The sequence below is a fragment of the Nyctereutes procyonoides genome, unplaced genomic scaffold (genome assembly GCF_905146905.1).
Source record: "Nyctereutes procyonoides isolate TBG_1078 unplaced genomic scaffold, NYPRO_anot_genome, whole genome shotgun sequence".
NCBI lineage: Eukaryota > Metazoa > Chordata > Mammalia > Carnivora > Canidae > Nyctereutes > Nyctereutes procyonoides.
In genome coordinates this window covers 45,091,554-45,116,229 of record NW_026575126.1, presented here as the reverse complement: position 1 = coordinate 45,116,229, position 24,676 = coordinate 45,091,554, and the positions used below count along the sequence as shown (strand labels likewise).

Sequence of the window (24,676 nt, the reverse complement as noted above, 5' to 3'; positions counted from 1 at the left end):
TGTTTGGTCAGAAGGCAGAGGAAAGATCTGTATATTTACACCATGAAAAGAATCTAATGATATTTCTTCTACCCAGACTGACCCTGTTCTAGGCATACAAACTTGGCTATCTTTGGGAAGACACCAACAGGAAGAAAACATGGTGAGGAAACCCACTTCTGTGTCCTTGCAAACTCCCAAGGTAGAGAAAAGTCAACAGTGTGCTGTAGTTCCAAAGAGATGGCATCAGTGGTTTTGAGAAGAGGAAGCCAATGATGTAAATCTTGAGGCACATGAGTTTGGATAAGCAGGTGGAGCTGCTGGCTGGACAATGAGGTGATATTACAGAGGCTCCCAGGACAAGTGTGACTGTATGAAGAAAGGACCAGAGGCTGCTGGAAGGAAAGGAACTGAGACCAAGATATCCCTTCCCATAACTTTGCCTGCACCTCTGATTAACCAGCATCCTTCCTTATGGGCTATGAATTTACAAAGGGATAGGTTTCCTTTTTTTTTTTTTTTTTTTTGGTTTCCCATTTTTAACTCCCATCAATGTGAATTTTTTTCTCTTTTAGCCATGATAACAAAAGTTATGCATGACTATATGGTCATGGCACGATGGGAGACTAAAGTGACAGGAGCCCCTTTCATGCTACAAACACAAAGCAGGGCAGGATTAGAAGCACGTACACGTACACATGCACACACACATGAGCTGCATGCTCATACCTACACACATGCATGCACAAAGCACAGTGAAGAAAAGGGAAGCTTTCTTCAGGTGCTGGAAACAGAGGGGAATGGGATATTCTCACAGCACCTCTCTCTGGAGTGCAGCAGCCTAAGAAGACATAGGGCCCAGGGGTGGACACCGAGGCTTTAGCATCCACATGGGAGCCCTGAACTGTGCAGAGAGTAGAAAATGATACCACTGCATGAATCTGAGATCTGGAGCGACTCAGCGCATCTGTGAAAAGACTGGGGAAAACTGTCCATCAAAACCAAGAAAGTACAAGAAGTTTCACCATCTGTTTGAAGCTCTGGGTTAGAAATTAAAACCTAGATGAGTATGGAAGTCCAAATGTATACTACCTACAGAGTGTGGCAGTGGTAGTCACATTTTTCTCCTACAAGAACGGGTATGTTTGAAGCTCCTGGAACCGTGGCAGGAGCAGCGGGCAGAATCCGCTGTAGGAACATTTCTATAGCCCAGTGTGCTTGGGGGCCCCATGGGACTTAGAGGGAGACCAGCCCTGGTGAAGATGAGCTCATACTCAAAAAGTTAAAACATCACAAGGAAGAAATCCACCATGAGAGCCAGCACACACAGCAAGCAGACAAATGTGAATCCCAAGAACTAAGGTGGTGGGGAGGAGGGAGATCAAGAGAATAATCTGGAAGACAGTGGGTTTGAAATGATTAAATGTCTAAAAGTTTTTTAAGAATCATAAGAGAAGAATGAGCAGATTTATTGTTTTACAATAAAAACAACGGGCAGAACTTTAAGACGGCCAGATGAATATCTGATTAAAATAGATTAAATGAAAGCATAGGGCTAAATATTATTAATGAAAGAATAAATGAGCTGGAAAATAGATCTGTGGGAAGCATCTAACTGTAGGACAGAGGCATAAAGGAGTGGAAAATATTAAAATAAAGTTAATAACCTAGAGGGATAGAATGAGAAGGGTTAGAATATCCTAAACACCATTCTTTAGAAGAAAAGGAAAGGTAGAATTATCACGCATTCTTAGGGGCTTGCAGATTAAAACAATGCCATAGCACAATGTACCTGGTTAGCATGGCTAAAATCCAAAACACTGACAACACTAATAAATTCTGGCGAGGATGTGGAGCAATATGAAGTCTTGTTCATTGCTGGTGTCGACACAAAATGGCACGGCCACTTTGGAAGAGGGCCTGGCAGTGCCCCACAAAGCTAAGCATATCCTTACCACACAATCCTGCAGCTGTGCTGCTCCTAGGTATTTACCCAAATGAATTGAAAACTCATTCCCCACCAAAACCTCTCACACACAGATGTACAGAGAAGCATTATTCATAATTGCCAAAACTTGGAAGCAGTCAGGATGTCCTTCAGTAGGTGAATGATAGGCAAACTGTCCATCTATGTAATGGAAAAATGCTTGCAAAAAAAAAGAAAAGAAAAGAAAAGAAAAAAAAGGAAGTGGTCAAGCCATGGAAAGAAGTAGAGGAACTTGAACGCGTATTGTTCTCAGCACAAGTGTTAACACTGTGGCCACAGGTAACAGGGACCTTAAAGAAAGGATCCAAAATATCCCTGGAGTTCCCATCGTGGACATTTCTAACCATAAGAGATGATTATAGAGCTGATTACAGAGCCCCTCAGTTCTAATTCTTCAAAGATGGACTTTCTCTACCTCCCTTTATCAGCTTTTTCTGTGGCCAGTTCATATAGCAAAATGCACTGCCAGGGATCATTCCTCTTATCCATTTGCTCTTTTAGGAGCTGAGTATGATTAAAGTACACTTTTTGATGTTGTTTGGAACTTGATATTTCATATCATTTTAAATTTTCTTTCATCTTTGTACAAATCAGATGATTGCTCACGTTACAAAAAAAAATATTGTTACCATGAAAGAAGCCAGTCTGGAGGCACCTGAGTGGCTCAGTGGTTGAGCGTCTGCCTTCAGCTCAGGGCATGATCCCAGGGTCCTGGAATTGAGTCCTGCACCAGGCTCCTTGCAGAGTCTGCTTCTCCCTCTGCCTGTGTCTCTGCCTCTCTTTCTGTGTCTCTCATGAGTAAATAAATAAAATATTTTTATTTTTTTTAATTTTTTAAATTTTTATTTATTTATAATAGTCACAGAGAGAGAGAGAGAGGCAGAGACATAGGCAGAGGGAGAAGCAGGCTCCATGCACCGGGAGCCCGATGTGGGACTTGATCCCGGGTCTCCAGGATCGCGCCCTGGGCCAAAGGCAGGCGCTAAACCGCTGCGCCACCCAGGGTTCCCTAAAATATTTTTAAAACAGAAAGAAAGAAAGAAGCCAGTCTGAAAAGGCTACTATGTATGCAGTGGTTCCAGCTATGTGATGTTCTGGAAGAGGTAAAACTATAGAGACCATTAAAAGATCCGTGGTTGCCAGGCATTGGGATGAGGGCATGAAGAAAGTTGAACCAGGGGCCCTATGGGGGACTTTTAAGGCAACAAGACTATTCCTTCCATATGATACTGTAACTATGGGCACATGGCTTTAAGCATGGGGCAAAACCCACAGAAGGTACAACACAAAGTGTGAACCCTAATGTAAACTGTGGGCTTTAGTTAATAATAATGTATTGAGATTTGTTCATCAATTGTAAAAAGCAACAACAAAAGAAACCACCCCAATGCCAGATGTATGTTAATAGGAGAAACTGAGGCAATGGGGAGGAGGAGTGTATGGGAACTCTCTGTAGCCTCTGTACTTCCTGTTCAATGTTTCTATGACCCTAAAACTATTCTAAAAAAAATAAATAAGTAAAATATATTTTTAAAAAAAGGGATAGGGAAAGTTGATATTCAAAGTAAGAATGGGTGAGGGTTTTTTTTTCCAGAAGTAAAGTTATGAGTCAGACATTGAAGAAAGACACTGAGTCCAGAGCAGAACAAATAATAAAGCAAGTCCACACCTACTTTCCACACCAAAGACAAAATGAAAGTCTCCAAAACCATCAGAGAAAAAATACAGATGGCATAGAGAGTAGTGACAATTAGATTATTAGCCAACTTCTCAACAACCATAATCTAGATCAGAAGAAAACTCAGTAACATCCTCAAAAGGTCCAGGAAAAAGAAGGAGCAACTTAGATTTCTCTGTTCAGCCAAATCATTCCAGAGCGCGAACAAGCCAAAAGCATGACACGCAATTTCACGAAACTTAAAAAAGACAGCAGTATGGAAGCAGTAATTATGCTAACCTCTTCAAAGGAGAATCAAAGAAACATTTGGAGTGTTTCCTTTCCTCTGTACGTTTCATATTGTATCTTAGACACACAAACACGCACAACCCAGTCATACTTTCCATTTAACAGTACATGCATCCTCTTGGATTTTCACTGTCCTTGAAGAATATTTTTTAACATCTGAATTACAGCGTAAGTGCCATCGTTTAGTGAATTGCTAGACAGTCAGCTTAATTGCTAGACATTCAGATCAGAGAAATTCCTCCTAGATGGCAACTAGATGAAATGCACACAAAAGATAGACAAAATAACGCCAAACACGGCCTACCTTTTCTTTCTCGCTGAAAACTCCACCTGCTTCTTTACCTGCTTACTGAGGTGAGGAGGTGTTTAGTTCAGAAGGGGCCATTAAGAGTTGATTGGGATGTCTCGTTTCAAGGTTTTCTGCCCTCAGTGCACTGCTAGTGGGTGGCATCGTGGAACAATCCCAGACATTCTAAAGGAAGATGTAAGAAGAAACTAATACATTTGAGAACTGTTGTGTGTCAGGCACTGTGCTGGGCACTTCCTCTGGAACAATCCCATCGATACTACTATTTATGAAAATTTATTCTTTTGGGGTGTTTGCATACGCGAGCTCCTTTGGTCCTCATCAGAACTCTAGGAAGTGCGCATTTTTATTCTGTTCATTTTCCAGACAGGAGAGATGTGGCTCTGAGGTCACACAGCTAGTGAATGATATGGTCATAACTGGAAGGCGAGTGTGTCTGAGGTAGCATGCTGCAAGTTTATGTCCCATCCTGTTCCAGGCATGGGTGGGTGGCAGGGGACACAGGTGGAATAAAGCAGAACATAGTGACAATAATTAAGAAAACACAATAGGGACTGGACGTAACTATACATCATCCTATTTCATCTTCCCTCCAACAATATTAGGTGGGTACCCTGACCATGATTAGTGTCAGCCCTCAAGTGAGCATGCACAGGCCTGGAGAGCTCAGTCACTTGCCTTAAGGTCCCAGAAGTGTAAGTGACCGGGACCCAGAGTGCATGCCCTTCTCCCTCACGGCCTGTGGTTCTTGTCTTCTGTGCAGGTGAGATGGAGGAGCTGGAAACGCTGTGGCTCACGGGGATCTGCCACAACGAGAAGAACGAGGTGATGAGCAGCCAGCTGGACATCGACAACATGGCAGGCGTGTTCTACATGCTGGCGGCCGCCATGGCCCTCAGCCTCATCACCTTCATTTGGGAACACCTCTTCTACTGGAAGTTGCGCTTCTGTTTCACGGGCGTGTGCTCCGACCGGCCAGGGCTCCTCTTCTCCATCAGCAGGGTTAGTACCTCAGACAGCTACTTCCTAATGCAGTGGGCAGGTCCACAGGAGCTCGGGGCTTCCAGAGAATCCAGGATTCTTGACTCCAGGGTGGGGGCGGTCAGCACATCCTCCCCCTCGCTCACCAACCTTTCCTGGGCGTGTAGGAAAGGAATCCAGGTTCTGTGCATTCACAACCCAGCCACTGCAATCCCAGGTGACTGTGGAGGCCAGAGAGGGGAGGAGGATGGGATAAAGCAGGCTGGGCACAACAAAATAGCACAAATGTGATGAAAAAAAAAAAAAAAACAGCAAATGCCCCTGGGCGTCAGGGTGAGGGAACACTTGAGTATGCCTGCTCTGCCCCACCTGAAGGGGTCAGCCCTCCTCAAGTCCTGCTGAGTATTATCTATGGGAATACAAGGGCAATATTATCAGGTATTCTAGTTTTTAAAAGAGAATGCAGTCATCTGATTTTGTGTGAAACCTTTCCATTTTTAAATATTAGTAACTAATTCAATTTTTTTTTAAAACCATGTAGGCCAAACAAAGCAGTCTATATGTGGCATCCACCATTAGCAGCCGGATGTGCTCTACAATGCTCCTAAAATCCTTATGCAAGACGTTACAGTTCATGCATGCATTCCAGTGGAACATGCCATTCCAGTGGAACATGTATACCAAAGCAAAATCTACACACAAGGCCATGCTGTGTGTATACACGTCTAACAAAACACAAGTAGACTGTGCCATGCAATAGTCTCAAATGGAACAAAGATGGGAAGAATCATGAGAAAATGCCCGGCACATCAAATAGAAACCAAAGAAACATTGAACCCAGCATAAACCACAGCAACAGAACACACGTGCCTTAGTGAGCTCACACAGTATTCAAGGTAACCCCTCTCGTGTGGCACAATGCAGCATGTGTATGTTACCATAAAACAACACCTGCAATTCATCAGTAATGATGACAATCACAGAAAATGATGATTATTTGTGGAGCACCTATATGTGCCAGGCACCCTGTAAGGGCTGTGTACTCCCCAGCTCGTTTAACCTACAAGCTATCTCTGTGAGGTGGGTAACTGTCATTAGCCCTAGATTATAGGGAAGCTCAACGTTATGGGGTTAGATGATTGCTCAAGGCTACACAGTCTTGGTGGAGCTGGGACTCAAATCTAGGTGGTGTGGTACCAGCCAGAGCACATGCTCTTACACAAGCAATGAACATCCAATGCAAGCAACACAAGAGATTTGATAGAAATCTATGCTACGCAACACATATGTGCACACACCTGACATGTTTACATATTCAACACAATCTTGTCACTTAGTTGCATTGTATGTACGTAGTCACTCATCTTCTAACAAAACATGGCATTATCTGTCGTAACAAAACATGGCATTATCTGTCGTGCAGCCGATCATCTTTCCATCCATCCATCCACCTATTTCATCCATCCCATCCATTCATCCATCCATCCATCTGCCCGTCTATTTATCTAGCTATTTCTCCCATTTGCTCACCTTGGAATGTTTTTACTCTGAACGGATTTAAAGAGGATATGAAACATGGTGAAACACATTTGGTTGAAAACACCTAGTTTTATATGCTAATGGTTATTGGGAAAACAAAACAATTATGTCTAAGGGAATTTATATATTCTTAGCATTAGGTGATTTTAAGAACTTTGGAGATTCAGAAGGCACACATTAGCTTAGTGAGGATGATTTATTTTTTTCTGTTCAGTGGCACTCTTAACTTGCATTCTGTGCAAATACATATTTCCTAATTAACTTGATGGCATCTAAACACACAGATTGCTTAAATATAACAACGTGCATGCGTATAGCTAGGTATTATGCCGACGTTAAGCTAATTCTCTCCACCAATTACTAAAGGCTTTCCATATCCAAATGATTCTGGGATTATCATGAGCAAATGCACACTGTTGCTTTTCCTTGTAAATCCTGCTTGTATCTGGAAGACCATTTCCTCTGTCTGAGATACCACTAAGGAAGCCAAGCTGAGAGGATCGTCATTATGAGAAATGAACTAAATCCTCACTTCCCTTCCAAGCATCTTGAGGGATGGGACTGGAGGGGACTGGGGCACACAGGAACAGGCATCCTGGAATGTAAACTTTAGTTTCCCCTCCCTGGGGGAGAGAGGACCCTGTGTCTCATAGGAGCACTGCAAGGATTTCTATGCCCCTTTTGGGGACTCCCAGCCACCATCACTCCTCTGTCCTCAAAGGCTGCAGGGAGCCCTACTTCTGCACTGACCCACCCTTCTCCACAGATAATATCTCTCTTTTAAAATTAGCACAGCCCAACATGCATGAATAGAAGGATTTCATATTTAATATACTTTCCTGCCTCTCTTGTTAGGGGAACTTGAAATGGGCTCAGCTCCCAGTGCTATGCATAGGGGGGCTTCTGGGTTGCTAAATAAACACTCTTCCTTTCTCATCAAGGGCTAACACACGTCTAAAGCTTGTCTTATGGGCATTCACACATATGCCACCTTACGTGTATATTCCTTACACAGAGCAGAGAGTCACACAGACAAGTGTCTTCATTGTACACACATAATCATTTACTTGAACAAATCTCCACAGGCAATTCCCAAGCCAAGAACCTACCTTCCCACAAAGGCAAGACCACAACCCCACAATGAATTATGTCATGTGTGAATAAGGGCAGGGCCAGATAGCTGTTCTCCATCCTCTCTAGTCCTTACGACACCTGTGAGTTTGATGTAATCACACCCATCCTGTGGATATGGAGAAACTGAGGCCCCAAAGGTTGGAATAGGACCCTTTTGGCTTCACCTTATATTTCCTTGAAATGACGCATCTCCTGGTTTATGCCCCGGTCAGCAGCAGCCACCACGTTTGCTTTCCAGACCCCTTCTTGGGCTGGCTCCCTGTCTGTCTTAGGGGGACCAGCCCAGACCCAGGAGTCCTGTTCAGACTGTCCCCATTATGTCCGGCTGCTACCATCTGGGGGTAGCAGTGGGGAAGGGGAACATAAATCACAATGTCCCTGAAGCTGCCCTGCCTATGTTGTGCCACGAAGCACAAGTTACTTTGAAGTCAGAGTAAACAGCTATTTTTAAGAAAGGAACAAGGCACAGTGGAAAACAAGAGACCCATCATGTCTGAGCCACCCAGAAGTCCTGAAGTCACTCCGTCCCTGGATGGATTTTAGTGCTTCATTCCTATTTCCTCAGGAGTCTTCACTGTTCCTAGTGGCTAACACCCAACTCTGACCATGTGGAACACACACACACACAGAATAGATTAAGTGGCATATGTGAAAAGGCCCAAGTGTTGTCCAAACCATCCCCTGTGCTCCGCTCCTTTCTATGATGGTTTCACTCTCAGGCTAACATCCCATATGGCGGCAAGACTAGTCCCCTGCATCTGCTCCTTCTAGCCCAGCTTCTATCACTTTCCTTCCCCAAAATGGCTGATTGATCCTCCATGGATTTTTATGCCCAGCATTGAAGCACCCAGAAAGGGATTTCTGGTTGACCTGCTTGGGTCTCATGCCTTTACCAATAGCTTCAGTATGTGGGTAGGTGCCATTTCCCCTGAAGAATTAATAACTGGTGGTCCTTTTAAGCCCAGTTTAATAGCTGAGTCTGGTATCCAGACTCTAGAGATGACCCTGGGAAACTCTGACAAAAGATGATCTAGTGAACCAGGGATCAACTCAATCTCCTTACGTGTCAACTCGAGGGCACTGTGACCTTTATAGATACATAAGCATTAGTTGATTCCTTTTCTCAAACCCAACATATATGACCACCCACAAAAGTAATAATCTTGAGCCAGAGAGACGAAAGAAGCCTGGCACCTGTGGTCTCATAGATTTCAGGAACATTCCCGGGATTCAGATTGGACTTCAAGATCCTTCCAAGGCTCCTCCAAGAAGGACACCTCTCACCTTTGCAGGTAAAGACCAAGTGTGTAGTGGTTTCGTGCTCCTGTTACTGCTGATTATGTCTCATTTTCCTTCCCACAGGGTATTTACAGCTGCATTCATGGAGTGCACATCGAGGAGAAGAAGAAGTCTCCAGACTTCAACCTGACCGGATCACAGAGCAACATGTTGAAACTCCTTCGGTCAGCCAAAAACATCTCCGACGTGTCCAACGTGAACTCCTCCAGAATGGATTCCCCCAAAAGGGCTGCTGATTTCATCCAAAGAGGTTCCCTCATCATGGACGTGGTTCCCGAGAAAGGGAATTTGATATATTCAGACAACAGATCCTTTCAGGGGAAGGACAACATGTTTGGGGACAACATGAATGAGCTGCAAACATTCGTGGCCAACAGGCACAAGGACAATCTCAATAACTACGTGTTCCAGGGACAGCACCCTCTTACTCTCAACGAGTCCAACCCGAACACGGTGGAGGTGGCCGTGAGCACAGAGTCCAAGGCGAACTCCAGGCCCCGGCAGCTTTGGAAGAAATCCATGGAGTCACTCCGCCAGGATTCACTGAGCCAGAACCCAGTCTCCCAGAGGGATGAGGGTGCAGCAGAGAACAGGACCCACTCCCTAAAGAGTCCTCGGTACCTTCCGGAGGAGGTGGCCCACTCGGACATTTCGGAAACTTCAAGTCGGGCCACATGCCACAGGGAGCCCGACAACAGTAAGAACCACAAGACCAAGGACAACTTCAAAAGGTCGGCAGCCTCCAAATACCCCAAGGACTGCAGCGAGGTCGAGCGCTCCTATCTGAAAACCAAAGCGAGCTCCCCCAGGGACAAGATCTACACCATCGATGGTGAGAAGGAGCCCAGTTTCCACTTAGACCCTCCCCAGTTTGTGGAGAACATGGCCCTCCCCGAGAACGTGGACTTCCCAGACCCGTACCAGGACCCCAACGAAAACTTCCGCAAGGGGGACCCGGCGCTGCCCACGAACAGGAACCCCACGCACAATGAAGACGTGCTCCCCAACAACGACAAACACAAATTCTACTCCAAGCACTTCACCCTGAAGGACAAGAGCTCCCCTCACAGCGAGGGCAGCGACCGCTACCGGCAGAACTCCACGCACTGCCGGAGCTGCCTCTCCAACCTGCCCACCTACTCAGGCCACTTCACCGTGAGGTCCCCCTTCAAGTGCGATGCCTGCCTGCGGATGGGGAACCTCTACGACATCGATGAAGACCAGATGCTTCAGGAGACCGGGAGCCCGGCCGCCCAGGAGGAGGTCTACCAGCAGGACTGGGCGCAGAACAACACCCTCCAGTTCCAGAAAAACAAGCTCAGGATCAGCCGTCAGCATTCCTATGATAACATCGTTGACAAGCCCAGGGAGATGGACCTTAGCCGGCCCTCCAGGAGCATAAGCCTCAAGGACCGGGAACGGCTCCTGGAGGGCAATCTGTATGGGAGTCTCTTTAGTGTCCCCTCAAGCAAACTCTCGGGGAACAAGAGCTCCCTCTTCCCCCAGGGTCTGGAGGACAGGAAGCGGAGCAAGTCCCTTTTGCCAGACCACACCTCCGATAACCCCTTCCTCCGTTGCTACGGGGACGACCGACGCTTAGTCATCGGGAGATGTCCCTCAGACCCTTACAAACACTCGCTGCCATCCCCGGCCGTGAACGACAGCTACCTTCGGTCGTCCTTGAGGTCGACAGCATCGTACTGCTCCAGAGACAGTAGAGGCCACAACGACGTGTATATTTCAGAGCATGTTATGCCTTATGCTGCGAATAAGAACAGTATGTACTCTACCCCCAGGGTTTTAAATTCCTGCAGCAATAGACGTGTGTACAAGAAAATGCCTAGTATTGAATCTGATGTTTAAAACCTTCCATTAATGTTTTATCTATAGGGAAACATACGTAACGGCCACTGTTCTGGAGGGTAAATGTCGGATGTCCGATGGTGCCCTGCAAAGAGGAAGAGGATTTAGGAAGGTATTTTTTTTTTTTGTCAGTTCTTTTGCACATGGCTCCATGCCGTAGTCTTGCACTCAAGGAATCTTGTGAGGTGTGTGCTGAGCATGGCAGATACCAGATAGGTGAGTCCTTAACCAAAAACACAAACACAAGGGCAAGTCTCCTGGACATGCCCGCTGGGTATGTTGGCAATAAGAATGCGTTGGATGCCCGTGGTGATGTTATGATTTCCTATATTGCAAATTCCATTCAGACCAGTCCACCATGTGATTTCCTCATCAGAAACGCCTAACGGTCTCTCTCATTCCGAATAAGCAATATGGTATGCATGTACACCTGACACAGAACAGTTATGAATGCGTCTGCGCTGTAGCGAGATGGATGTGCAAGAGATTAGGAAGTTTGGCTCTGTAACCGTTTCAGCTTTACTGTTATGCCTCCCATCACTGCCCAGGCCCAACCCCAGAACTCCAGGCTCCCCCAAAGAATAGCCAATCCGTGTGCACAGTAACTATGCTACTACCTTCATTATAGTCCATTTCCAAGACACATCTGGAATAAAAGGCCAGAAGGGCCCTCAGGTGGAGAGCTACGAGGATCTCTCTGGATGTCGACTCGTGCGTTCCACAGACCACTCTCTCACCCTTGGCCCCGATGGTCTCCTTCAGAGCTGCACAAACACAGAACGTGTCTCTGTTCTCTGATCTCTGGATCTCCTGTCTCTGACACAGCGGCTGTTGTAGTTTATCCTGAAGACTCTCGTATATGTAAGTTTGTGTTTCCCCCCTTCTGGTGACGACTCAGGGTTGTATAGTATCTGTTACCCCTCCCTTCCCAGAGTGACCATGGCCTGTTCGGTCCCCGAACAGCCATGGTGGCATCTAATTAAGTGTGTGTTGCCGTTCCCCGGGTTAACGTGGTGGCATGTGCCAGCAGCCATATGTGTACTATGATCTGTAGGAAGTAACAATGCCATCTGTCCGCTGAAGGCTAGCATGCTTCTAGGTCTTTCTTCCTGAGCATTGTGAGATTTGGTTGGACACTCGTTTCCACCCCAACCTCCTCAGATCAAAAGCCTTCAAAACATGAGAGACACTCATGCATCCACCCTGAGCATCCTCCAAATTTTGGATCACCTTTAGTGGCGAAAGTGATTTCTCTCTTCTGAAACGTTTACTCCATTGGAGCCAACCTGCTTCACTGACACCGACAGGGATATGTTAAAAAAAAAAAATTCCTCAGAGCATTTGTCATTTCCAAGTCACCCCTATTGTCCCATTCTTACTTTACTCAGATCTGTGCCTATGTGATCTGGAATGATACTCATTCAGGAAGGAGGGGAGTCTTTAGCACGGGAAGCTCTTAGCACGGGCCTGGCACACACCAAGTGCCAAAAACAAAAAGGTAGTGGTTGTGTCACTACACACCAGACTATTGTAGTTTAAAAATTAAGTATTGTAAAACCCACAAATGGTATTAGCTCAGCATTTCCATATAGTTCTAATTCAGTGTATTTTAAATTCATGAAGGTCCCTGAGACATCCAGGATAACTAGCCATCAGGTCTCGTAGTGTAGCTGAGTCCATTGGGTGACACGCAGCCGAGGCTAACTAACCTGGTCATCTCCTGGCTTCCTTCTGCATTTTGCTCTAGGTTCCTGGAGTGGGCGGACAGAGTGGCAGGTTGAAACGTTACCCTGTTTCTCTTACTTATAGCATGTCCTATTTTGTAGGGAGTGTGCTCTTGTGAGGGGGCAGGTGTTGGGAGTAATTCTCTCAGAGCTCAGATTCATCAAATGGCCCCATCTTTGGGCAAGCGCACCCAGTAATGGCGAGAAGTGGCTGCAGGACGTTGCAGGATCATTGGTGGGGAGGCAGAGGAGGCCATGGGTGAGAAAGTCTTCTCGTCACCTTTGAGGTTGACAGGCAGAAGAGGCTGGCTAGACATTGATGACAAATGGATCCAACCCCTGCATTTTCTTTCTTGGATGTTGGCCCTTTCTTGGATGTTGCCCCAAGACCCAACAACAGAGAAGCCCAGACTGAAGGGCCTTACCCCCATATCTACTCTTAGGCACGCTCCTGATTATTTTGTCTTTTAGAACATCCTGCCTTTATCCTCCCATGGCTTTCCAGATCTATGTTCCCCACCACAGCCAGGATCACCTCATTTCCCCAGAAGACTGGCGTGTCATGACATGAAATGAATTTAAAAATCTCCCCAGCACATGGAACAGTGCTATGTCATAAATCCAAAGAGACTTTCTCTCTTCCTCTCGTGTCTTTAAAGCCCAGGGGACCTGCCAAAAGACAGGGACCTCCAGGAGAATGCAAATTACAGTCAGAAGTGTTCTATAGATCAAAAGCCCTTCTTCTAATAACAGCATTATTTCTGTTAAAACCATGTTTTTACATAGAAAAAGACCAAAAATTAGGTTTTGGGAAGAACCGACAGTAATGTGGTTCCTTTCAAACCCAACGTGTTTTGTTTTCTTTAAATAAACACTGAGGATTAGAATGCTATATATAATGAATACACAATTCTCTTCCTGCACAAATTCATTGACTCTGAATTGTAATGATCCCAAGCATATAAAAATCGACCATTAATCAGGCAGGCAGCCTTTCAAATGAAAGATATTGATGTAGAGCTATTTGAAAGTGATTCAAGTCAGTTCTGTTCTTTGGAAAAAGAATATCAAGACATCAATAGAAAGCCCTCCCAACTCCGGATCCCTTACAGAGGTTTCCTCTGACATCCCAGCCTGAGATCTGAGATCCGTTGATGCCAAAGAGTCAGAATCTCTGAACCCAAAACCAAGCCTGAGTTTCACCTGGCTCAAGTCGGAGCTGGCATCCGTAATGGTACTTCCATGACTCTACGTGGCTTTCTCCCCTTGAGAGGGGCCCAACGGGTACACCTAAATGCAGACGCTCACGTTTCTGTCGACGGGTAACAGTGCACACAGGCCCAACTTAAAATAGTCTGTTGTAAGAAAAGAGTCTTCCAGGGAATGAATTCTACCCTGGAAACCTTGGGGGGCCCCCAGAAAATAAGCTTCATTGTCCTTACCCCTGCAGGTCCCAGGCCACTCCTGGCTTCAATGCTCTGAGAAGACAAGTCCCTACCCTAATGGGTCTCTTTTTCTGCCAGTGTGGCTTGCTTTCCTGAGAGGTGCAGTATTATAACCTCCCCACTCCTCCTCCACCCTCTGCGAATCTTACTTCGAAACTGCAGCCAGCACCATGACCAGAAGTCTTGTGGCCTATACCTGGTTTCTCTTCCCCGTTGCAGAGAGCCTGAGAAGTTTTCATATTCAGCTGCTCTGAGAGGACCATTAAAATTCACCCAGTGCCACAAAATCAGTCACATCGACTCACAGTTATTTTCAAGGGAGAAACAAGAAAATTATACCTTGTTTACAAATGAAATAGTTTCACTTAAATGGGATTCTCGCCAAGGCAGTTAATTAGTCAAAAGATCCATAGCAGCCATATAGTCCCGCATTGTTTATTCTATTTGATATGTCTGCCAATGTGTATTTAATATTCTACGTCCTTCTCAGGAAATGACAAATGCCCTGAATTCTTTGCAAATAGAATTGCTAATGAAAAGGGGGGGTAAAGGTTGGTGTTAATTAAATGGTGATTAAAAATTTATCTCCTTTAAACCTAAAAAGTGCAGCTCTAATAATCAGTTGTCATATAAATAAATACCTTGCACTGAAATCCCATACAGTTTAAGACCTAAATAAATACTAATTTGAGAAACCTAAGTATCTTTCAGAAGAGCTGAATATATTCGTTAACTTCAGGCATATCCCCGTACTGTTTCCTTGTGCGTAGATGTGGCTTGTGAATCCTTGCAGAGGGCACATGAATTGTTTCTGAAGCAGAACCTGTTTGTACGAATCGCGGCTATAGTGGACAGAATTGGGAGTTCTAGGGGGAGAAAAAAATGAGTATGTGGGAACAAAACTCATTGGTGTTTAACAGGAGTTAAGGATTCCACGTGAAGGCGGTTTTCAATGCAAAAGCAGTATTTTCATTTGAGACAAAATTAGACCTTCTGGATGCCCCGTTTTCTTTTGGCCAACAGGGTCGGAAGTGCTGAATGAGAGGGTTGGTGGGGTCTACACCAACGCATGGTTGTGCTTTTCCATTCAACCCCTACACATCGTACTGTGTTCACATCTAGTCGTAGCAATGAGGACAGCTTGCCACCTGATACACATCGGAGAGAAAATGCACTTAATCCTGTGAATACCAATGCTCGTGTACACATGTACATACTATACATGCCTGATTTCTACCACTGACACGTAAAGTGTATTATCCAAATAAAATTGTATATAATGTAAAGTTTATGTTAAAAATTAAGTCATGATGATGCTTATTACCATGTGGAAAATCTATTCTGATTATCAATGGGCTGATAATTAGGAAGAGAGGGCGCTATTGATTTTTTTTGTTTTGTTTTGTTTTGTTTTTTGTTTTTAAATAATAATCTCAGTTCTAGGGAGGGAGAATGGCAGGGCCCAAGTGGGATTTGGGTGCTGGTGTTCTTGGCCTCTTTTCAAAAAAAGACATCTGGGGTTAGGGGTGTGGCCCATGTTCTGCTCACATTAACTTCTGAAGACAATGCTGATATGGACACGTGGGTGATTTCTGTAAACCCACAAAAGGGCACAGTCTGTTTCAATTCCTTATCCTCTTTTCCATCCCCACTTGTTCTGTGCCTGGAAGTACTCTCGATATGGCATCAGCTAAAGGTGCCTGTCCAGAAGGTTCTTAGAAAAATAGAACTTACAGAACTACGCCAAGATCTGGGGAAGGGAGATGAGAAAACTAGTAGATTGGGCTCCCAAAGGGACAGAATTGCTATGGGATCGTTGGATTGACAATATCAGAGCCAGGTCTAGAAACCAAGACCTTCATGCATGGTCCAATTAATTCCTCGCCTGGTTCTCTTTGCCAGGCTGACTCAGTTCTAGGTTTCTCTCAAAAGTGCTCTCCAGGTGCCTCTGGGATAAGAGCCAGAGAACGTCATAGAACTACCCCTGCTTTCTTTGCCTCTTGCCTTATACAGACCCATACATCCCCCTTTGGATTTGGTTTTCTCTTAAGCTCCCCAGTACTCCCTGCCTCAGAATCCTGGAGAAGAGAAAACTTTTCTCAGGGACCTAATTCCCTGGGATATAGTTTAAAACCTCAAACCAAAGATGAAAGCTGGTGGTGATCATTGAGATAATGGAGTTCTAGTTCTCTCGAGCCAAGGATGAACAAAGGACACTGATCAGCTGATAGCACTTGACTGAGTATCTACTCTCCTTTTAAGGCCAATTTGAGGTTGGGAGATGCAAAGGGGACAGAAAATACAGTCTCTTCCCATAAGCAGCTTACGGTCTAGAAATTGTGCTCCCTAACACTAAAGACAACTAAGGGTCCTTGAAACACAAACACAGACTGTGTGTAAAAACTAGAAATGAGAAATCAAGTTCTTACCAGGAAATAAAAATCTGATTCCATGACCAAACAATCCAACAACCCATCCTTCCCTAAAGCCGTATGTAACTCTGGAGAATATAGTTGGTGCTCCTGGAGAGATATCCTTGGTACTTGAACCTTGATTATTCAAAGATAGTATCTGGGAAACCCAGGAGCATCCAAACAGGTGACCAGACTTGCCATTCTGCATTTGTGGTTCCACTGGGTTCTCCAGCCCTTGCCAGATCCTGCCTCCTTCCAGCCCTGCATTATGGCATGGGCTTCAAGAAGAGGTTGAAAGAAATCCTCCAAGGGATTAGAAAACAGACCGCGATGTAAAAAGCCTATTTCCTGAAAGTTTTTTTGTTTGATTTTTATTTTTGTCTTATGAATACCTTTGATTGTTCAGGGTATAAATGTATCAGGGAAGGGAGTGGGGGGGAATCCTCTTTGAGTCCCAAGTGCCTACTGTCTGGCTGACAAAAGAGAGCGTATCAGGTTCCCTAGAGACAAAATGGGGCAAAGAGATGGTGAAAGGAGTCAAGATGTGTTTCGGGAAGATGGCAAGGTGCAGAGGGAGCTTCTTTTCTCTGTCCGTCCTATCCCGTGCCTTGCCAGAATGTGAGATTCTCTGCTTATCCCACGTATATGCCTTGGGTCAGCACATGAGTTTGGAAGTATCAAGATGCATCCACATTGAGTGTAGACTGATTCCAGGCATATCCTAGAATGAAATCCTCCAAATAGGAAAGAAGTACGGTCGCTCCTATTTTATAGATAAGGAAACTGAGGCTCAGGTTGGTCTCAGCTTCATCATCAGCAGGAGTTTGCTAATAAATCCCTAACATTGGGTGAATTCTCAAAGTGCCTGACCTCCCCCAGGGAGGTCAGAATAAAAGTTGGAAAGAGAGGTAGGCTGTTTTGAGGTCCCCTGGGCTCTCTCTTGCGCTTCAGCCTCTGTTGAGAGGAGGTTTGTTAGTGTCCCCGCCCCTTGTCGTCTGGTTTGGGGTGTATCGAGAACTCCAGGGGATCTCACCTCTGTTCCCATCCCTTCTGACACTTGAATGCCATTTGTGTCTCTCCCCATCTGCTTGCACTCTGCATTCACTTGTTTGGTTCCTGGGGAGTTATTTTGTCTACTTAGCATGTGCCTAATTTTAACTATCCCCTTCCAAATCTCTCTTTTTCTCAGTAGATATCAGGGTTAATTCCATTAAACATTTGCAAAGTAGTAGACCCTCCCGTGTGTGGGCACACACACTTCTCTCTGCTACCCCCCCCCCCCCAACAAAGCTCTCCTAAACAGTGTGGCCCATTTTCAGAAAGGTCATGGTATTTGCAAGTGACCGTCCCTGCTAGGTCATCACTGGCACCAAGATAACTGCTGAACCACTGAGTGCTCTCGTTCAGTTTGCCTCACTCAACAACACTGAACTGGAATGTTTCCATTAGGCTTTCTACGAATCCAAAATGGTGGCATGCGTTATGCGTTGGGGAAGCAGCGACACTGAGCCTGTGCATGCCTTTCTTGCACCCCTCATGTGTCCTAAGCCACACTCCTCCCACCAGGCATTTCTATTTTCTCTGAACTGGGGCCACATTAGGTCCACTTCATAGGTGAGGAAACTGAACTGGGACTCGAAGGGATGTTTTTCTAGGAGGTTCTGTGATCCAGTCCTTCTGGAAGGTCAGTTAATCTAACCAAGCACCGTTGTCATTGTCCCCGAGAAATTCTTTAGCTGTTGACATCTTTCAAGCTGGTAGTAAAAAGTCTCATAAGCCAGAAAATAGTTATAATTATTTGATACCTATTTTGAGATCCCATCATTGGGTCTGCAAGTGAACGGGAACATCCTCCCAGGGCTGTTGAGCTGTGGAGAAATTGGACCACTCAAAAGAACCATCTGGCCAGTAGGCTTTCTTCTCTGGGGCTGGATTACAAAGCACATAGCTCTCCAGGGAGCCAGAACCAAACGGTTTCCAATGGACTCGTTTCTCAGATTAACTTCCTCAAGTAAGGTATCAGCAGTATGCAGAGACAAACAAGACGAAACTGAAATTATCACTCCTATATCCCTCTTAGGTACCAGGTCCATGAAACGATAAGTTTGCATCTCTGCAAGTCTAGAACATTCCTCATTAGCCATAGCCCTGGGTCATAACCTCCTCCAGTTAATTCTCTCCCACACCTTTGGGAAGGATTTAAGATGAGCCTTCAAAAGAATATTAACGTAACACGTAGCCAATACCACAGCTGCCTTTTAAATTAATAAGGTTAATTGTTCTCCAGCAAACATAAGTTTGTCTTTGGCATTTTAAACGCTTCTCATTGATCTGACATTTTGCTGTTTTAAGCTTTTAAAGGGCTCAAATCAAAGACTATTGATAGCTGAGCAAATAGTGAAGGTCCAGAAATATAAAAACATTGTCAGTTTTCTCCATGAAAAATAATCATAGCCTTTCGAATTCAACTGAGGTTTTAACATTACATTACATCTAAGACCTATTGAATTATTTCTATTCTCAGTTTAGCTAACTCAAATAAATGAGCAGTATTGACTTTTTAAAACCCATTTTATTTAAAAAAAAAAAACTCTTAAGTTTATTAGGTTTGTAGACACAGCTCTGAAGCCATGGCCGCTAAGGAAATGCTCCAGTTGAGAAATTAAAGATTCAGGCTATTTTGGGTCAAATTCAGGTGATCATCTTTGAAAATTCTAGTGGATTTGCAAAGATGAAAGGGGCACTTGTAACATTCATGTTCCCCATGTTTTTCACTAGGAAAGGATGCCAATTGCCTATTTTCCCCCCAAGTCAGAGATAAGGTCAAGGATAACATTTTCATAGAAAAGTCAGGAAACTACTCGATACCACTAATTACGTGGCTAGCTGTGGCTCAGATGCCTTCCAAGCCTGAGGTTCTCCAAAGATTTCGTTACCGGTTGTTCTGGAGCTCCAAATCTTAATCTTGTTCATTCCCCTGCTAAAGCCAACTTAAAAGCATATACTTGCCAAATTATTTAGTCAGTAGACTTCACTGTAGTTGATCACAATAGAATGTTTGTGCGTATGTGTCTATGTATAGTATATATATTTCAAGCTGAATATTCAGAAAGAATTAGGTGAGTCTCACTGGTGGTTTGAATAAGAAACAGATAAGTCACAAACAGTGGCCTTCTCAGACAGAAAAAAAGGAGGGTAAACCCTTCATATCCTTGAGTCATGTTATGAGACCTGTTGCATACATAATACACAAGCTGGTCATTGCCCACAGGAAGTCATGGATTAAAGCAGCTTTGAAGACCCATGTCTGAGTCCATCCTTAACCCAACATGGGCAGGATCAAACTCCATATGCAGAGGGTTCCCATTCACAGTGACACTCAAACACAGTCCAAAACCCACGTCAGAACTGGCTTGATCTCTTGTATGGTGGAGCCCCATGCAAGCTGTATGCTCTACTCGGTGGTTCTCATTTGGGAATAGACATTCACTTACCAATCACGGCAGTTTATACCTGTCATGTTTTAATCCACTGCATGAGGAAGTGCTGATAACTGTATTCAATATTTCCAAGCATAGCTACAAAATTACACGTTTGCTTAACACCTTTCTATGATAGAGGAAGTATATACTATGGTCGTCTTCTTGTAGTATGTCTTTTCTTTTCGTTCAACGTGTTATCAACTGTTTTAAGGAATGGGGTTTGAAATGTGTGTGCAAACTGATATGTACATAACTCCCAAGGCAACAAAAGTGCCCAGTCCAATGGTGTAAAAATGTAAATACAGGAAAATCTCATTTTTCTAATAAAAATAATTTCTGCCGATTGATATGAAAACGAGACATGGAGTTGTGGTCTTTATTGTCCTTGGCGCTGCCATGGTGGGCACCATTAACGTTTCAGGCAGGCTTAGTATTTGTACAAAGGGCAACGACCTTAATTTCCCTCTCTGTCCAGTATAGGAGTGTAGATGGAAGCGTGACACCGCAAAGAAGCCACGGCTTGGCTTCCAGATTTTAGCAGCAAGCTTTGCCACTGTCCCTTACCTGGTTATCATCTTCCTGTGCAGTTCCTGTGCTTGCAGCTTTGACTCTGATAACGCTGAACTTCACCAAGCTTCTGTGACTCCCGGTTCTGCAAAAAAGAAAAGAAAAAAAAAAGTGGTGGTCAAAGACCTCCCCTCCTTTCTGAATTCCAGGAAACAGCTTACTGCAAAGAACTGCCTTTGTCCATTTGACTTTGATATGACCCGCAGGCAACCCTCAGGTCATGGCCAGACACAGACCCTCCAGGTCTTTGCCCACAAATGATTAGCTGAACTTCGTATCCCTACCATTCGATGGAACCATATGCTTGTCAACCAAGTGATGGTTAAGTGTCTCTCCTCCCAGGCCCCCGCACATGGTCGACCTGTGTCAACACACACCCTTCCCCTGGGACCAGGTGACCCCACATCCTCTGGTCTGTCCACCCATGCCAACCCCCTTCACCTCACTTCTCAACCCCTGTTCTGCTTTCATTTCCTCTTCCCTGTGGAAGGAAACCTCTTACTGCCTATCCCCCTATTTTAATAGTCCCATCTCCCCCTTGAAATAAGTTGCCTCCATAAAAATCTCTCCTGGAATCCAGATTGGATTTTGATCTGACCCCTCTCTTCCCTAGATCAAGCCATATTCCTAAAACCCAAATGCAGCCACATCCACTGCCCCTTTTCAGCTTAAAACAGTGGCCCATAAAGACTCCTAATTCTGGGAAATGAACTACGGGTGGTGGAAGGGGAGGAGGGTGGGGGGGGTGGGGGTGAATGGATGACGGGCACTGAGGGGGATACTTGACAGGATGAGCACTGGGTGTTATTCTGTATGTTGGTAAATTGAACACCAATAAAAAATTAATTTATTAAATAAATAAATAAATAAATAAATAAATAAATAAATAAATAAATAAATAAATAAATTTGGAAAAAAAAAAAAAAAACAGTGGCCCACAGGAAAAGCCTGGATTCCGGAGCCCAGCACACAAAGCCTCCGGTCACCGGCAGGCCCCTTCCTACCTAGTACCTCACACTACTTCTGCATCAAAGGTCTTCATGACCCTCCTCCTCCAGAGACACCATGAGCTTCCTTCCCGCATCTATCTTCCTCTATATTCCTGGGACACTGGTCACCCCCCTCTGAGGTGTATCTTCAACGAAACCTCTCCTTAGCCTTTCTGAACTCTCCCCCGCTGCAGAGTTAACAGGTGACTTCTCCACAATCCAGCCCCATGTACAAGCGTCTATCAAATCACTCACAAGGTTTGCCATATTTGTGAAGTGTGCTATCTCTCCCTATCTGTGAGCTTTTCCAGGGCAAGGGGTATATAACTGTTCACCTCTGAATGCCAGCAACCAGCATTGGACCCAAAGAAGGCATTTCCTCAGTACTGTTGGGTGGATGGAGGGACAGCTAGTTGGAAGAGTGGATGGCTGGTGGGTGAGGGGATGGCTGTGGGGGTCGGGGGGGGGGCAGACTGATGGAGGGCCTCGGGACCTGCTCTTGGTTTCCCTCACTCTCTACCTTATTTACCATATCTCACCCAATCCTTTGACTTTAAATGACACCAATTACCCCCAAAGTTTTATATCTGGGCCCAACCACCTCCATACACTCTCAACTCCTATATCCATATCTATAGTTTCTAGAGATGTTACCGACATCATTGCCTAGAGATATTACAGCCATTCACATTCCAAAATGCCTTGAAAAGTCCTCAGGACCAGTCCTCTCAGCAGATACCTGACCTCCCCAGTGTTCCCATTGCAGGAAGTGGCACAGCTATGGACCTGGGTTCTCAGACCGAACACCTGCTGGTTGCCCTTCATCCCTCTCTCCCCATAACATCCAGCCCCTTGGCCAGCTCAGTCTGTATCATCTTTAAAATCCACTCAGGAACCACTGCTTCTCATCCCTTCTACCACCATCCCTCCGCTCCATCACCTCCCACGTGTATGACTATAATAGCTCTCCAACCCTCCACGTGTGGCCATTCTCCAGCAGGAGCAGGGTAATCTTTTAAAGGTATCTGATCCTATCCCTCACCTGCTCTCGAGGCTGCACTACCTTTCCATTACAACGAGAATAAAATCAAAATTCTTTCCCACTGTAATAACTCTGTGCCCTACACTCTGACATGACTGCACACTCCAAAAAAAAAAGGCAGATGTTTCCCTGTCCTCTTACCTCATCCCCCCTCTTCTGGGCTTCTCATCCCTGACCTTTTCTCACTTTTTTTGAGCAGCTGAAGATGGGCCATTTCCAACACATTTTTCCATGAACTGAAGTGGCACTAAATACCATCACTGCTATGAAACTAATCGGCAATTTGTGAGATGCCTTCACATCCATGTAGCCCCATTTGGGGGCATAATTATTTCCTAATTAGAAAGCGATTTATACTTGGAACTTGGGACACTGGTTTCTGCCAGTGATGTGGCTTTCCAGAATGGCTCGGTTCTTTCTTTTCCACCCCAAGACTCTGTTGGCTGAAGTCAGATGACCAGACAGCCGACCAAACTTAATTAACAGACTGTCCTGTGGGAGGGCAAAGCTCTCATTTACCAGTCAAATTTGCTATAGTTCAGAGGACCAGAAAGATCTCTCTTTGGAAGATCCTGTAGTCCTCTCCTAGACATGGAGTTTGGGGGTCACTTACCTTCTTTTCCAAAAGTGCTGAGGAAATTTGCCCAAGGTCATTAAACCAACCCGACTTCGTAAAGAACCCTTTTTAAATCTTGAGAGCACTCCTTTGCAGTGGGGATTATAATCCTCATTTTACATATTTGGAAACCAAGGCTCAGAGAGTTGGGGTGACCCGGGCGGCTGTGTTGCCGGGTCAGGGGTAAGCACCTGTCAGCTGGACTCCACACCCTGTGATCTTTCATCTCTACTTCTGTGCTCGCTGTCATGTAGATTCTGATGGAGGGCAGACAGGAACTGCCTGTGTGCCTAATGCCGTATACACTGTAAATGCTCGATAAATATTTTTCAGTAAACAAGGAGCTGAGAGAGGAGCCGGGAGGTCTGGGTCCTTGGCCACAGCCTCGCCACATGACCTCTGGCCAGTCCCCTCCTCCTCTGCTTCTTCACACGGTCCTCTTATTCATATCTATGAGGTGAGCATCTAGCTCCAGCTTGCTCTCCTCATAGGCATGTGCAGAAACACTGCTAACCATACCTTGCAAAAGATAACTCCCTTTTGTACTTTTTTTTTTTTTTTTTTTTAGTTCTAGAACTTAAAAGTTGTGCTCAGGGCGTGTCCAAGGAAAAACAGCTTCCTTATGAAGTGGCTGGAAGTCTATGCCACCTGGCCCCAGCTCTACTGGGGACAAGGAGTATCTTTCCCTGGAGGGAAAAATGACCCATGAATCAGAGGTCATGGATCATGCCTTTCTTCTCAAGGAACAGAGAGAAAAGTGGCCACCAGCTTTGTTCTCGAACGTTCCAGGGTGCTGTAAGCTCCAGGGCTCAGTGTGCAAAGCCTTCACCCCTGTCCCAAGGCAGCAGATAGAAAAGAGGTCCCCATTTTTGCTTCTGGAAGCCCCAAGGTGCTAAAATTTCTGGGGATGTTGATGCAAAGGCGTACACACGCTGGTTTGGCAAAAAGCTCCATCCAGCGAGCATGCTGGCAGACGTCGGGAACAGACTGTGCTGTGACTTTCCATTTGAAATTCCTTATTTTCTCTTGAAGAAGAGTCCAAGTCTCCCCCATGTCCCAACCCCTGCTGACATGCCAGAGTTCCCCTTTCTTTCCCGGGCCTCTCCCGGGGAAGAAGCAGCAGCTAGCTGCCTTGTTCTTCTTAACTCAGCGGGGCTGCAGGCGGCCCTGCCATCTGAAGGACAGCCTCCTCCTCTCCCATTCCTTCCTGAGCAGATAAGAAACCCTGGTCACTGTGTCAGAGGCGGGGGCCCAGGAACAATCGACATCAGATGTGCTCACTGCTGCTGGTACTTTTGATTGCTTGGGGCCTTTCATGTGAACAAGAGCTGAGGAATAGGGA

The 24,676-nt window shown here is 45.2% G+C and overlaps 1 protein-coding gene across 2 annotated transcripts in view; it reads left to right on the top strand.

Moving 5' to 3' along the window:
- Positions 1-20,471, top strand: part of GRIN2A (glutamate ionotropic receptor NMDA type subunit 2A) — a 415,475-nt gene extending 395,004 nt beyond the window's left edge. Inside the window, exons 13-15 of one of the 2 annotated variants that reach the window (XM_055340882.1) lie at positions 5,003-5,241; positions 9,256-10,969; positions 11,083-11,116. In XM_055340882.1, coding sequence (XP_055196857.1) covers positions 5,003-5,241; positions 9,256-10,969; positions 11,083-11,096 — 1,967 coding nt within the window. In that variant the 3' untranslated portion in view covers positions 11,097-11,116. Of the gene's footprint in view, positions 1-5,002; positions 5,242-9,255 lie in introns of both variants that reach the window. The other variant, XM_055340881.1, reaches the window with a different exon arrangement.
- The last annotated feature ends 4,205 nt before the right edge of the window (positions 20,472-24,676 follow it).